Source organism: Bombus terrestris, chromosome 4 (assembly GCF_910591885.1).
Source record: "Bombus terrestris chromosome 4, iyBomTerr1.2, whole genome shotgun sequence".
Taxonomy (NCBI): Eukaryota; Metazoa; Arthropoda; class Insecta; order Hymenoptera; family Apidae; genus Bombus; species Bombus terrestris.
This window is the reverse complement of record NC_063272.1, coordinates 18,165,745-18,181,471: the sequence shown is the minus strand read 5'-3', so window position 1 is coordinate 18,181,471 and position 15,727 is coordinate 18,165,745. Positions and strand designations below refer to the sequence as shown.

Sequence of the window (15,727 nt, the reverse complement as noted above, 5' to 3'; positions counted from 1 at the left end):
TCCTATTTTATATTATTATTCTATTTCAAAATATAGGGTATAATAGTATAGTAAAATGGTGGTATAAATAAAACAGTTTTAATCTTTATATTAATGTATTTTAATATTGCAGTATAATAGTAATATATATTAACTTATATTAGTAATCACTTATTTTGAACATTATTAAGTATCATTCTCTTCTGTTTAATTTCATTCTCCAGCTTTCTTAGCATATTTTGAGCACATGTAATTTGTAATAATTTATAAGTATTAATTGTCCTATATATAGCATTTAAAAGGCACACAATTATTGAAAATATACCTGAATTGATAATTATAGCAAAAATTAATTGCGCTTACGTTATATTCGTCAAAACGAAATTAACTTTCAATGCTGTTTCAGTTTCTTCAGAGTTTGATATTTTTTCTAGGTTTGATAATTTTTCTGTAAACGTTGGCAATTCGTTATACGTTTGTTGATACTGCTTTTGAAATTCTTCAATTTGTTCATGTAAATTTTGATTTGTCTATGAAAAGGATACTAATTATTTATTGTATATTCACAATTATAAGATATAATATATTTACGATGCAGAATATATATAAATGAACGTACATATTCTGTCTGTGCATGCAGAAAATTGTTTGTATACCTTATGCCTTTAATTCGAAATTTATCGCTGAAAATAAAGAAAACTTCTCATAAAATTATTATCTTTTGCCATTGATTTTTTATTCATTAAAGTAAACAATTTCTTTAGAAAAAAAGTCAAACCATTGTTTCGTGAAATATGTTGTTCTTTTTGTTATTAAATCTTTCAATTCTTGTTGTTTAAGATCAATCACGTTTGTAGCCTTCGATATTGCTTTTTTAAGACTAGCTTCTTTTTTTTGTAGTTCCAAATATTTCACCTGACCTGCCCAAATGTTCATCGATAAAGTAGACAAATGTGAATTCCAGTAATATCGATCCTTTTTCTGTTTGCCATTCGTTTCTTCCAACTCAGTGAACTTTCGACGAAAGAATAAAATGTATAGTCAGTTATTAATAAACTCAACTTTATTTCTTACAAAAAGTAAAAATGAATGAATAAAACGACTACCTGTTTAATTAGATAATTAATTCGATCTACTTGGTTACTAAATTCTTCGTAAATATCTTCCATTTTCTTCGAAGATTCAGTCATATTTTGTTATATTATTAATATAATTTAAGCTTTTCAATCTACTAGATGATCCATTAAACTTTTTTGAATTTTTATCTATGATTATCTGTTGAAAAGATGTTATAGCTACAAAAAGTACGTCTGTCGAGACCTCTATAGAGAAAACATCAAATTACGTGCATATCTATATGTATGTTTGTATGAAAGTAATCGTATATTATGTATTATAGTAAATATTATGTATGTAAACCATATAAACAAATCTCGATATTCGCTAGGGAAAACCGACTGATAATTGAGTCGTGACTAGTTGCGAAAAATCAACATGGAAGACAAGGAAGTCGTCGTTCTACGCATGCGTGATATGTTATAAATATTTCAAACGAAAACGGATATATTCTACTCATGTTTGTCTGTTTCGCAAGAACGACGGTTTTAGTGACTTTCCATGTTGATCTTTTATGACTAGACCTGACTCAATTTTCGAACGGTTCTCCCTAGCGCGTATCAAGACCTGTTTATATGATCGTGAACGAGGTAGAGATAATATCAGAAAGAAAGTTTCCTCTTTGATACCACATATGTTAGGTTTAAAATGTTTTTAAATGTTCATAAACATATTTTTAAGACATGGTCTAATCATACTTATATACATAAATATGGGATATGCAAATTATGATTTCCAAATTTTTTTTATAATTTTTAATTTTAAATAATTTATTTATTATAGATATATAACTTTTATCATTAAACAGATAAATAAATAAACAAATAAATAAATATATATATATGTATATATAAAGAGAGAGAGAGAGAGAGAGAGAGCCACTAATACGAATCGAATTGTTATTAATGTTCAAAAGACATCAAATATTATTGAAACGATGCAAATCACGGCATTGTACCAAACTTGTCAAACAATCGGATTACGTTCAGCTGTGCGATTAGTAATTAAAACGTCTGCGTCATCAGACGAATACTATTTATGAATATGAATCTATGCATCTTTCCAAATATAGGGAACGTGTAATTTAGAATTTTAATTTATGTACGTATTATAAATCGTAAACGATCGATCATTTTCACAACGATATTTTTAACTTCATTTCGGCCGATACTATGTAATACTTGAAAGATTCTCGACTAAATTCTATTCTTCTTCCCGTGAAAATCAAATCAAATCTAAAGTATGCATTTTTCTAATCCCTACATGATAAGGTTTAGTGATATACGAGTAGAATAATCATTTTTTTCAGTTTATATTTCATTTATAAAATTAGAAAAAGTGTTCTTCTATTTAAGTAATATAAAATGGTAAGTAATAAAACGTACAATTTTATATGCTGAAAATTTTAACAAAAATAATAGGAATAACGTAGTTACATAAATAGCGATTTTTAGATAAATAATTCTATTACACTAAACTCACACTAATTACAAATCGTTACAATCGTTTAAAAATAATGCTTTTTATTATTAATAATATTTTAATTTATATTTAATTTCATAATAAGAAATAACAAAGGAATGTTAACAAAGTGATATAAACAACAACGATATTTATTTATCTAAACATGATAGCAAAATCGATAACGAATAATGGCCAAAAGAGTACATTGATTTTATAGTCACTAAAACTCTGAAGATCTTTTTATTATTAGAGAAAAAAAAAAGAATACTAATTTCTTCAATTGGGACTCGAAAATCCAGTTTCTCCGATGACATCGAATCTAATTATTGAATATAACAAGGAAGGTTCCATATTTTCTAAAATTTTAAATCGATAGAAATCACGAATGAAAATCAAAGTTTTTTATTAATTACTAATTAACATTTCATTTCCTCTAATCATAATTTTGTCGTTATTAAAAGATTAAAATTTCTTTAATCAGACAAAACTGCAATTGGAAATTAATTATTTACGTATTAAATATCTATAACACGAAAAGCTTTATATTTGTTTGAAAAAACTTTTTTTAAAAATCTTTTATTAAAAATATTTTTTCATTAGTTACTAATTGATACTGTTAAATAAATTTCAATGATTATCATTCTTGTAACATCGTATCTTTGATGAAAAGATTTTCTTTTCTTTTTAAAGCGCTTGAAATTTTACGTAAAGTTTATTTCAGCTGTGCAGATATTCACAATATTTATGTTGACAAATTAAAAATATTGTTAGATTTTTCCAATAATATGCTTTTTCAAAGAGATTTCTTCTTAAAAAATAAGTTTTTCCTTAAAAAATTATAAATATGGAATTAAGCCAATATAAGATGCAATAATTAAAGAAACAACAATATTGTTCAATTTACTCGACTTGGATCTTCTTACGCAATAATTTATCAATTTACAACATCAGTAAATTGATTGGTTAGAAGTAGTACGTTATAGATTCTTTTTTCACAATCTTACAATCTTAGACAGCGTAACTGGATAACTAGTAATTTGTAAAATTTACTTTTAACGTTCCATTAATTTTATTATCGAACAAACTTATAAAGTTTCATTAATACTAATAATATTAGCGAAACGACAAGTTACGAGTTATAGGTTATAGATTTCTTTTGACAACTCTACGTCAACTAGGATAACTGTACTTCAGTTATGATAATATAACAATAAAGAAAATTGATTAGTAATGCTAATAACTTGTGAAGTAACATTTCGCTGATAATATTAATGGAATAGTGGTAGAGGGCTCTGATGCGATTAAAAAGTCGAATTGAAAGCTCGAGGGTTTTGTACTGCATGTTTCTATTTTCCTAAGCGTTGCGTGTAGTGTAATTGACGACGTCTCAGTGAACGTTTACTCGTAAAACGTGTTGGCGGTGTTTCGTAGTCGGTAAGTAGTCGCCGAGTCGTCGTCGCGCAAACTGCATTCATCGAGCTTTTCCTTTATACTCCTTGTAATTTCGGAGAACTTCAATTAGTTTCAGTGTTAAAAACCATAGAACAAGAAAGAAATTATCCTTTATCCAATTGAATTCTCATAAAGAAACATGTACCTCAAGGTTGGTCAATTGCAGTTTTTATCAAAATCTTTCTAATTCGAGGTGAGTCATTGATAATACTTTATACACCGATGTTTAACACTGATGATTTAATAGCAATGAGAGACAGGTTGAAATTGCGAAGTTATCAATAAGATCATATTCTTCGTTTTAAGAAAGGAATTTTAATTAATTTTTAGTAGGAAATTGATAAATATTGTTTGATATTGGTTTTGTTAGAGAAAATTTATTTTGATGGTAGTTTTGGACAATCGCGTAGAAGAGTGGAACAGGTGCAAGAAAAAAGTCACATCGTAAACCCTTTCCTATCAATAACAATATTAATATCGTTTTTCACTGTGTGCACTATCAGAGCCCTCTTATATGTACGGTATAAAATTTTTGAATATCAATAGATACTTGTAGATGATCAGACCAAATTTGATAACAAAACAAATAAAATTTTACATACTTCGATTAATATTCGATCATTCGATAGTCATATTTTGTATAAAATTTAATTTAATTAAGAAGAGAGCGATCGATTATCTTAATATTTAATGAATTCTGTTATAAATCATATTCATCCAATATTTTTAATATTATCTATTAACCACAAACTATTAAAGTATTACTATTAAACTACAAACCATTATTTGTCAATTCACTGATATTATTAGTTAGTACATTATTGTACAGAAAGACTCAGATATTTGAAGACCGATTATACATATACACACATATATGTTCAAGTAGAAAATAGAATAAATAGGATTTATTCTTTTTTAGTTTTTTTATAATTTTTATTTAACTTATCGTAACATAATACATAAACAAGATAATAAGTAATTTCTTGGGAATTTAATTAATTTCTTTGATTTTTATTTGATGTAATCGCGTAATTGGAATTTCCTATGTGCGATGTGGCGTAGGATCACATTTGATCGCGTAACTGATAATGTTATCGCTCCTTATCAGCATGAGAAATCGACACACTTACCATTTTCGTTTCTATCGTATATTGGCGAAATATTAAATATTAAATATGTGTATAATTGTATAATAATTAAATGTATATATTTAAGTTATTGTTTCCCCGATGAGGTTACAAGGCTCGCGTCATCTTTTCTCACACACTACATCAAACATCATCTTTTTTACATTAACTTAACAACTAACTTACACCTATGGTATTATTGTCTAACTATTTACATTTATCTACATATATGTACAGATTGAGTCCTTCTTCTACTTCTACCTCTACTACTTCTGTATGCGTGTACTAAATATATAATTGTATAATAATTAAATATATTGAATATATAACTGACAATATCGTATATTGAATACAAAATTGTGTATAAATAGCGTCTGTAAATAGTCTTCTCGATAAAAGAAACAACACACTTTCATATAGTGCATTGAAAATTTCGGACTTATACCGAGTGATTGTTTAGTGGTCATGGGAACAAGTTCGTTATCTATTTATAGATTTAAAACAAATTCCATGCTCAGGGCTCGCTTCATAGGATCCGATATAATGGTTTAATGATTGTATTTGTCAGGTGTCGATCATCATAAGGTGGATTCGAACCGCGAATCAAGTGTTTGCAAGTTTCGAAAATCTACTTGCAACTACTTCGACGTTTCAACGTATCTGATTAATCACTTGCAGATAACAATCGGCGTTATCGTTTCATTCGATTCTTTTAGCAAACTTAAAAAATTAATTTTACTAGAATGGCGCTGCGCGTGTACGTAACTATTTAAGAACGGTTGCCGAGAAAACTGATTTTAAGGGAATAGAGAATTTCTGATGGGATTCTACTTGAGATTGCCCTTCTTCTTTACCAAAGCATTCGCGAAAGATTCGAATCTGTTACGTTTAGATTCAAATTTCAATTTCGTTTCAAATAGATTAAAAAGGATTCGAATCTACGTTGGACGATGTTTAACCGTTCAAACTTGAGCGCATCATTGATTGCGAGCAATTTGTAGGAAGGCAGGTTTCATGCGATTACTTTATTATGCGAACTAAACATATTCACGAGAATACGTAGTACGAAACAGGATGAGAAACGATAATCTACCAGGAAATGACACTATTTCATCTTGCAACAGGGAAAACAACAATTTCGAGTTCTTGAAAAAACCATTACAGTTTTTATGATAACTCGTTGAACGATTAACGACGTAATAATGAAATTAAAATTATAAATTTTTGGCTTAGAAACGTGAAATAATGGAAAATATTTTCTAGATAAAAGTCTATCTTCAATTGGAACGAGGTTGTAAAGATAACTACTCGATGTACGTGATAATTAGAATGTCGACCAAGTCACGTAAAAAACGATGTTTTGTAGTTTTTAATTATGTGCTCTTGAAGGCCTAACGCGAACACGCAGGTTCATGAACAATCAGATTATGTCATCGCTACCATATTCGCGTGTCTGCAACCTATTTACATATATAAAAAGTCTTACCTCATTGTGCGAGAGAAAGGTAAATATTGCGAATCTTTGAAACACATTTTATCGTTATATATCTATACATATATACACATATATACATGTATACAAAAAGAACAAGAAACATTTTACATAATTCTAATACTATATATCGGGCATTAGAGAAATAAATTTTTAAGTTTAAATAATTATTCAAATAAAATTTTGATCTCGTTTGTTATTTGCTTAGTTAATTTATCTCGATTTATCTTGCTTTATCTTAAGTAAGATAGTATTTGAGTAATAATGTATTTCTTAACTTCCGCATTATGCGATTCGATGAAATGTTTCGGTTATTCGAATCTTTCCAAGGCAAATATTTCAATTATTATGTATTATATTTCAATATGTATTTCTTATGCACGAAAAACATTTGTTTGTTATCTTCTATCTTCTATCGTTATTTGAAATAATCTAATATTTCTCGAATAAATTATTCGAAACTAATCTATTTCTCAAATGAAATGAAATTGAAATTAATTTGAAAATAACTTTATTTCTTTGTTACTTTATTTGGTGTAATTATTCGACTTTCTCATTCATTATGTTCATTTCGAGTAAAAACTGCTCAATCCTGCATTCGAGTATCTTTATATGATTACATATGTGTATTTACATATTGTATTTGCGTAGAACGGCTATAAAAAGCATGTATTTTTCAATGAAACGTTTCACTACCAAATAACACACACACAAAGTCATATGAAAATACATACCACTACATGATATGCAATTTAATATATTTAGATTTAGATTAATCAGTATATGGTAAATGCTACAATAAATATAACAATGTACAAATGCTTTTTCTAGCCACTGTATATGAAAATCAAAAGTGTGTTTACATGTATATAGGGAAATATGTCGTTACTTTGTCGACTTTCAAATATATAGTGTTTTGTTTCTTTTTTGAACTGTATTCAATATACGTACTTTACCAGTTTGAAAGAAAACAGAAAGAGTTGCCAGAAACTTATATTTCTAACGTTACATTGTCTTAACTTATTTCATTCCTCTTTGTCAGTAAAAATTATATCAAAATAAATCGAGATTAAAATATCTATGAGTTTTTCTAAAATGCGGTGAAACATGATCTACTGTTTAAAATGAAACATTGAATTATAACGTAAATTTTCTTGCTTATAGCTCATAGATTACGACATAGAGTTGCTCTTTATGGATACATTGCCGCATTATAGGTACCTAGACACAGTGATGAAAACAAGTATTGCCACAGATCAGCTTGACGAAGACAAGTCGAAAATGTAGAACCAAATTGTTTCATAGGGTGCTCGTTTTCTTTCGTTTCTGAGAAAAATTCGTTTCTGAGAAAATGAAATTTGAAAATTGATCAAGTACGCGTGTGCCAGATCAGAATTGGACATTTACTTGAGTTGTTTCGAATAAATATTACTTTAAAACAATAATCAGGATAAATTCAGAGAAATTTTAGAGAAAAATTTTATATAAATATTTTATTTATATACTCATAACAAATTGTCCCCCCCCCTCCTTCCTATTTATTCGAATAATTCGTTATTATTTATTTGAATAATGATTGCAAAATAATATCGATCGAATAATAATTAGTTGTTCCCGTTTCTTAATTTTGTAAGAGTATCCTTATACGATTTTTTACGATTAATTTATCAATGAGCGGTATACTTTATAACCTCGGTTTTATACATATATATATATATATATATATATATATATATATATACGGATATATACATTTCTATATAAATAATTTCTTATTCAATGGGACAATTTATACGTTAACGACGAATATAGCCTTATTCTTTATTTTTACCCATTATCCGAATTAATATTACTCAAACGAAATTTTGCCCAATTCTGTTAAACATCGTACTACAGGATTTCCAAAATTAATGACAAGTTCGAATGCGGAAGGAAGGGCGTGGTTATATGGAATTATTTCATGCGTCGTACGTTGGAGGCACACCCTCGATCTACCTACGCGTACTACCCACCTTTTTGTCTCACTGTAATTTTCTCATATTTCGCATATTATCGACCTGTTCTTCTCTTACGTCGTATAAAGATAACCACCGTACAGATTTTATTGTTTTTACCATTTAAAGCGCATAACAATTTATCATTAGAACGATCAATTTCTAGTATGTGTTTAAATATACTATAATTTACTTAAATATGCCATGTTCGAATAATTATAATTAAGATAAAGCCTACGGAAAGAGGAGAAACTTATGTATGAATCAACGAATAAATTTCTTAAAAATTTTGTAAATCGACGAAAGTAACTTATAATTCACGAATATCGAGGAGAAAAATTCTCAAACTGTCGGAGTCGATACATTTATCTTCATTTTCTTTTTTTTTTTTTTTTTTTTATTCTTGTAAAGTAAGTTCTTAACAATTTTGTATTTCCTTATATTTTCTAAGAACTTATAAAAGATTCGATAATTTTACATTTTTAACCTTTTCGATATTTTTTAACTTTAATTTTACGTAACGTAACATCGTATCTTGATAGATCGTTATAAGGCGCACGATAGAAATTGGTGACAGTTTCCCACTTTCTCTGTGAAAGACGTAAAGTACCGATGTAACTAAGAGGAAAGTGTGACGTGATGTTCTCAGTTTCATAGGGTCGAATGGTTTCACAAATTAGGAAACATAATTCCACCGTTTCAATTTAAACAATTATTCATCGTCGTGTTACAATGAATCAGACGGAAAGTATTCTGTGGTTACCATTTCAACCGCATTGATATCAACGCTGATTAAAATTACTTTGAAATGTCATTATATCATCCGATGTAGGTACTATGACCTTAGAGAAAGTCTTCCTTTTATTTGACAAGCTTGTATATTAACTTTATAAAAGATATAGAAACCAAAACCACTCAAGACTCGAAGGGCAAATGGAGGTATCAATAAATAATAATAATAATATTTCAACTAAATAATAGTTCGCAAAAAATCAAAATAGATTTAAAATTAATTAAAAGTTCGGAACATCTACGTATATAAATATATCTACCTGTTATTTTTTATATTTCATCAAATATAATATTTGATTGAAATTATTAATGGAAAAAAGCTATGAATTAAAAGAAGAGCAAGAGAGGATAGATTTCATTGATTTTTCGAAATTAATGTAAATTAATGTAAAGAATTCTTAATTTTGTTAGTGCATAGCGCGTTAAAAGAACTATTTAAGTGGAAATATGTACTTTTACTTAATTATGCATCTCAGATCAATGTACGCATATCATTAAGCTTTATTGATATGAATTATCAATTTCTTTCATTTTTCTACAGCTGAATAATGTGGCGGATAATGGAATTGGCCGGATGACAAAAGATAACTTACAACGTTGACTACTGATAAAAACGCCACCAAATTAAGCGGCAAGTTGACAACGAAATCAAGTAGTAGACTCACAGGGATTGAATTTATTTCTATACGCGATGTGCAATAACAATAAGGGTAACTAACAAACAGAACATGCTATTTAAATCTATAAAACGATTTTTTATATTGCAGACATTTAATTTAATTCGATTTAAGAAAACTAAAAACTTATGGGGAATTCGAATATTTTCAAATATTGTGCGAGCGAAGATTGAAAATACGTATGTACATATTAATATAACTATCAACAGGTGGTAAGAAAAAATTATGACGATGAAGAAAATGCTCGTTCCTAATTCTTTTTTAGTAAAAAGATAAACCGTATTTTAATGCATTTTTTTATTATAAGTTAGAAGTAAAAAATGTAGAATAAAATCTTTTTAGAATTTAAACGTTTTTAATCTATTATTATATAGCCTAATTTTATTTGATTTATTTGATTGACCAAAGAAGGGACAAAACATCGATTGAAATGCATTATTTACTATATAATAACATTATATTATTAAATATTTGAAACATTTGTTTAAAAATTATTATTCGAAATAAATGATCTCTTAAAATTTTGAATTAGACGAATTAAAGGATTGATTTAAATGAAACTACTTTATCGAGGAAAAATATGTAACTAAATGGTTTGTTAGAACAAAAAGAATTAAGATGGGGACATATAGAACGGAAAGAAAAGGAATGACATTGATGATTCAAGATATACAGTAGCAAAGGCATGCACTTCGAAAACGCACGAACACAGCATATCTGATTCAGACGATGACTTATAAAGGACGAACCGCGGATATAAATACTTAAGTCATATAATATACAGACGATAATAAATTTCAACAGCTTTGAAAAGAAAAATATTACTTTCGATTTTCAATAACGATATATTTCTTTACTTATATTTCACGAGACTTTAACTTATCTACTATCTACATAAAGAATTAAATTCTAGCACAAAAAATATACTATGTAAAAGTAAATTAGTAAATATGTATACATATTTTATCATTTTGAATGTCATCAATTTTGGGTATTATACATTAACGATACATGTCATATTTGTTCAATTATTTCATTATTATAGCAAAATGATAAAAGTGTACTACCTTTCGGTTCCAATTAATATGCGATACAGCAAGCAACGACAAGGATAGCCTTGGTATACCGGTCGCCGGATGTGTTGGTTACCTTTCCAACAAAAACGGCATCAAAATTACAAACTAACTTTTTAATTCTGTTTTCTAATATTTCTATCAGAGTAAAAATTTTATTTTCTTTATATTTAATTTGATCAACTGCATATTTTTTACGTTTAATGTGATAAAAATGATTGAAAATTGAACAAAACAAAATGATAAGTGGAAAAAGAATTATTAATTTTTAAAAAATTCGATATAACTATATTCTATATAATATAGATAAAATTGTCTTTTTATTTTTCAGAAAATAAAAATACAGTCTCCAGACATAGGCCAATCAAAGTCACGACAATTGGAGATGGTACTGTAGGCAAAACATGTATGCTTATTACATATACGACAAATGAATTCCCTTCGGAATATGTGCCTACTGTGTAAGTATTAAGTTTTTGACACTTACTTGACTTAAACATTGGGTTTCTAAATAAGTATATCTTTATATTAAAAAATTTAATAACAAAATGAAAAATGGATCCCATACTTATTTTAAGATAGAAGATGATGTTTATGATGGTTTTAGCTTCGATAACTATGCAGGCACAATATGCGTAGATGGACAAGAATTTGATATGACTTTATGGGATACTGCTGGTCAGGAAGATTATGAACGAATCAGACCTTTATCTTACCCAAATGTGAGCGAATCTTTCAACTAATTATTTATTTTGTCAATATTCTCTACATACTAATTATTATTACTGAACATTTGTGTTATAACAATTTACTATTTCATTTCATTTTCAGACTGATTGCTTCTTGATCTGCTTTTCAGTAAATTCTCGCACTTCTTATGAAAATGTTGCAATCAAATGGCATCCGGAAATTAAACATCACTGTCCAAATACACCTATAGTGCTTGTTGGTAAGTATCTTAATCATTACTAATTTATTTGAAAAAGGTCTTATCTTATTTTATATCATATATTATATTTATATTTTATATTTCTTGATAGGTTTCATACCATATAAGGCTTTTGATAATTAGAAGGATAAATTTTCCATTATGCAGACAAATATATTTTTGAGATCAACATATCGATCATTTAGCGTGAATGTCCTTTCCTTTAGAACTGCTTAAAACTCTTTTTCATACAAAATATGTTGCAAGATTAGATAATTCACAAACTAATATATGTACTAGAATTAAGGCTAAATTAAATTTTTTTAATTAAATTTTTTATACTTAATAGTACTGTTAACAGCACTGTTCGAGGCTTTCGAGTAAAAGACATGTTCAATTTCATTTCTATTACAGCAAACTTCTTCACGAGGTCTTAATGACACACTGAAACAGTTTCAGCATCGTTATATTCCCTGTATAAGCTAGCTGCAATGCTGCCGAAACGTTGGAAAGAAACTCCATTTAGACATGGCCTTTACATGAAAGTCTCGAACGGTGTTATTCACAATAGTGTTAAGCACCAGGATCCGTGCCATGAAAGGCGAAAATCTCCTAAACTCATTTTTTTATTTTACTAATAGGTACAAAAGGGGATCTTAGAAATCAAGAAAACGTGGATACAATTACTTTCAAAGAATGTAAAAAAATGAAAAAGAAAGTAAAAGCTTATAAATATGTCGAATGTTCTGCTTTGAAATGTGAGAACTTAGAAGAAGTATTCACTGAAGCGATTCGAGCAGTATTGAAAAAACCATCGAGCAAACTTTGTTGTTCATTTTGAAGCTTAAGTTATAAAATAATATTTATAATTAATTAATAGGAAATATTGATTTATAGTAATATTAATGGATAAAAATATTAACTGTAAGATCTGTGGACTCTACAGTTTTCCTACATTTCCTTAATATTCAAAATTTAATAAAACGATTATAAATAATACCAAACAACAAATAATTCATATTTTGTAAATATATTAATGCTGATTACAGAATTAAGTAGACTTCATTGTACATCTGTATCATAGAATACCATTAATAAAAAGGAATTTATTTCATCAATATTATTAAACAGTCCTTTGAATGAAATGAAAATGAGTTTTTTTTTCTTTTTTTTTTTTTTTTTTTTTTTTTTTGTGGAATATTTCTTGTTAAAACATTCTTTTTTCTTTATCGACTAACGGTAACAAATTGGAATAGAAATAAAATTCCACTATATTACGTATAATTTTTAAAAAATAATTTTTACTTATGTTTCATAGTTGTCCTTATTTACTATGTATGTACAGTTGTTATAGCTACTATTTTAAATATCATGTTATCTATTCTTAAATGCGATTAATTAAATACTAATAATTTTCTTATACATACAAAATTTAAAATTAAGAAGCAGTCATATTCATACAATTTTAACGTCCAAAAGCTCCATCAGAAAGTGGAGTTACTTTTTGTTGTATTATTTTACCATAGCCTCCTCTTCCACTATCAAAGTCTGATCTGTATTCATCTCTTACCTATAATAATATAATTTATTATATTAAATTTTAATGCGCTATGATTCTATAATTATATTATTACAGAAAATAAAGGTACACACTTGTCCTCCAGTTTTGCCTCTTCCATATTGCCTGCCTTCGATAAAACCAGCATCCCAATCTGTTCTAATAATTCTATCATCTAAACGAGTACCATTAATATATCGCATACAATTTTCAGCATCAGCCCTTTGATAATACTCAACGAAACAAAAACCACAAGGTGTCTTTTTATATTTATCCAATCCCATAATAATTCTTCTAATATCGCCACATTTTGAAAATAGTTCGTATATTTGTTCCTCTGTAGTATAAAACGATAAATTTCCAACATATAAAGTTGTAGAAATTCTTAAGAGTCTATCCTGCTCAGCTCTTGAACCCTGTAAATATAAATTATTATTATTAAAGAGAAATTAATACTTAATCACAATAATAATAATAATAACAATAAATCGTTTATTATTGATTATTATTGTGATCACAATTAGCATTTTTGCTATTACTTTATGTAATTTTTGTGTCTAATATTACTATTATTATATAAATGTTCTAGAAGAAAATCAAATAACTTTACCATTATGTTGAGTAATTTAATTTAAATCAAAAGGGTCATACATACTATGGGTCTTGATTCATATGTTTTTAAAATAATCATTGCTTACTTTACTCGAGTAGCACACAAAATGGGAGTTGAAAGTAAATAACAGACTGTTTAACACGTTCTATGTAGGAGGATTTCTATGATTCCTACATTCCATATCGAAAAAAATTGAAAACAATTTTATCACTTTGGTTCGAAAAATATCGAAAGAAATATAACGTTGACACATATACTGATATCATTATAGAAGTGTTTCCTTCTCCTTGATACTCGATGTAATTATATATTTCAAATTGTTAATTTCAATTCGGTGATTTAATTTCTATTTACAATGCCTCTTATATTTTTAAATGTATGTAAACTATGCAGATATCTAGATTTTGTTCACTTTGAACTCCTTCTTTAACATATACAAGGTAAAAAAGAAAGAAACAGTAAGAAATACATAAAAAATAAAAAACTATTGCTCTATTCCAATTACATATACGTGGAGTCTATTTTTTTCAAATAAATCAAAATCCAGTAGAGCAGGATCCATAGTGTATATGACCTTTTTGATTTCCAAACATACTGATGAAGTTATTCCATTTCCTCTTGGGACACCCTGTATGGCAAAATAGATGTAAAGCATTACAATTTGAAATAAATAATATTATAAAATATAAGATACTATAGTAATCAATGACAAGAAATACAAATATTATAGTGAATAATTAAAGAATAAACGGATTTAAATCTCATGTAGTTTATATCTTATGGTATTAAAATTTTCTCTTTATGAAATATTAAAATTAAAATATTTGAAAAATGTGTTATAAAACTAACCTTAAAATGTTGATCGCGATATGAACTTAATTCAACGGAAGGCGAAGTTGACGGATTTAATTTTATTGTGGCCATTTTAAATTGTTATGAAACTATTTTCCTTAGTAATCTTATCACACTTAGAAATGTGAAGGCACCTAATCTCTCGACATTCAATTTTATTTAACCATACAAGACATCATTAAACAGTCTCGAAGCAACAAAACTGTCGCCATCTATCCCCATGTAAATAATTCAATATATCGAAAATTATTTGATATTTTAAATTGTCTAATTAAAATTTAACGTTAATGTTTTCAATGTAATTCATAGTATCTTTACATAGAAAGCAAATCATAACAATTTCATAATCAAAAACTAAACTTATAAGCGCATTTATATATGTTTTAAGAAAGTAAATGTATTTAGTAAAAGAGATACAATTTAAAATTAAGTTTGGTATCATTAAATTTTGATTACAAATTTATGACCATGTAAATATAAAATATGCATACCAATTTACTAATTCTACTAAATAATATTTTTTGATAAACCATAATATGGTGCTAACGTTTTGTTAAGTCAAATATTTGTGACATAAATACCACGATTATGGCTTTCACATATCGCGAAA

At 27.3% G+C, this 15,727-nt stretch overlaps 3 protein-coding genes across 13 annotated transcripts; 1 reads left to right on the top strand and 2 right to left on the bottom strand.

Annotated features, from left to right (window-relative positions):
• Positions 1–100: 100 nt before the first annotated feature.
• Positions 101–1,807, bottom strand: LOC105665650. Its single transcript, XM_012307756.3, has 5 exons — positions 1,086–1,807; positions 758–993; positions 599–662; positions 343–509; positions 101–261 (listed from the first exon to the last, which is right to left on the bottom strand). The coding sequence occupies exons 1-5, from the start codon at positions 1,167–1,169 to the stop codon at positions 147–149; spliced, it is 666 nt and encodes a 221-aa protein (XP_012163146.1). The 5' UTR covers positions 1,170–1,807; the 3' UTR covers positions 101–146.
• A 1,950-nt stretch (positions 1,808–3,757) lies between these two features.
• LOC100644515 (ras-like GTP-binding protein RhoL) lies at positions 3,758–13,886 on the top strand. Of its 7 annotated transcripts, none has more exons than XM_012307718.3 (7): positions 3,758–3,993; positions 4,082–4,162; positions 9,958–10,126; positions 11,498–11,627; positions 11,774–11,888; positions 11,998–12,115; positions 12,736–13,886. In XM_012307718.3, exons 3-7 carry the CDS (start codon positions 10,108–10,110, stop codon positions 12,933–12,935), a joined length of 582 nt encoding a protein of 193 aa, XP_012163108.1. In that variant the 5' UTR covers positions 3,758–3,993; positions 4,082–4,162; positions 9,958–10,107; the 3' UTR covers positions 12,936–13,886. The 7 variants fall into 7 exon arrangements, with proteins under 7 accessions (XP_012163108.1, XP_012163106.1, XP_003394778.1 ...); XM_012307716.3 differs by having other exon boundaries at positions 4,082–4,204; XM_003394730.4 differs by lacking the exon at positions 4,082–4,162.
• On the bottom strand, positions 13,376–15,717 carry LOC100644714 (nuclear cap-binding protein subunit 2). 5 transcript variants are annotated; one of them, XM_048405286.1, is made up of 5 exons: positions 15,609–15,717; positions 15,115–15,329; positions 14,840–14,893; positions 13,748–14,068; positions 13,376–13,664 (listed from the first exon to the last, which is right to left on the bottom strand). In XM_048405286.1, the coding sequence occupies exons 2-5, from the start codon at positions 15,187–15,189 to the stop codon at positions 13,560–13,562; spliced, it is 555 nt and encodes a 184-aa protein (XP_048261243.1). In that variant the 5' UTR covers positions 15,190–15,329; positions 15,609–15,717; the 3' UTR covers positions 13,376–13,559. The 5 variants fall into 5 exon arrangements, with proteins under 5 accessions (XP_048261243.1, XP_048261241.1, XP_012163103.1 ...); XM_048405284.1 differs by lacking the exon at positions 15,609–15,717 and having other exon boundaries at positions 15,115–15,341; XM_012307713.3 differs by lacking the exon at positions 15,609–15,717 and having other exon boundaries at positions 14,861–14,893; positions 15,115–15,341.
• Positions 15,718–15,727: the final 10 nt, after the last annotated feature.

Excerpts from the sequence above, each read along its gene's own strand:
- LOC105665650 (XM_012307756.3), bottom strand. The coding sequence starts at position 1,169 with ATGACTGAATCTTCGAAGAAAATGGAAGATATTTACGAAGAATTTAGT. Across the intron at positions 663-757 it reads ACATATTTCACGAAACAATG|CGATAAATTTCGAATTAAAG; the intron begins GTTTGACTTTTT and ends CTTTATTTTCAG. Across the intron at positions 262-342 it reads TTCGTTTTGACGAATATAAC|GACAATTAATACTTATAAAT; the intron begins GTAAGCGCAATT and ends TGCTATATATAG.
- LOC100644515 (XM_003394730.4), top strand. Across the intron at positions 11,628-11,773 it reads TCGGAATATGTGCCTACTGT|CTTCGATAACTATGCAGGCA; the intron begins GTAAGTATTAAG and ends TGATGGTTTTAG. Across the intron at positions 12,116-12,735 it reads TACACCTATAGTGCTTGTTG|GTACAAAAGGGGATCTTAGA; the intron begins GTAAGTATCTTA and ends TTTTACTAATAG.
- LOC100644714 (XM_048405286.1), bottom strand. The coding sequence starts at position 15,189 with ATGGCCACAATAAAATTAAATCCGTCAACTTCGCCTTCCGTTGAATTA. Across the intron at positions 14,069-14,839 it reads TATGTTTGGAAATCAAAAAG|GGTTCAAGAGCTGAGCAGGA; the intron begins GTCATATACACT and ends TTATATTTACAG. Across the intron at positions 13,665-13,747 it reads GAGGCAAAACTGGAGGACAA|GTAAGAGATGAATACAGATC; the intron begins GTGTGTACCTTT and ends ATATTATTATAG.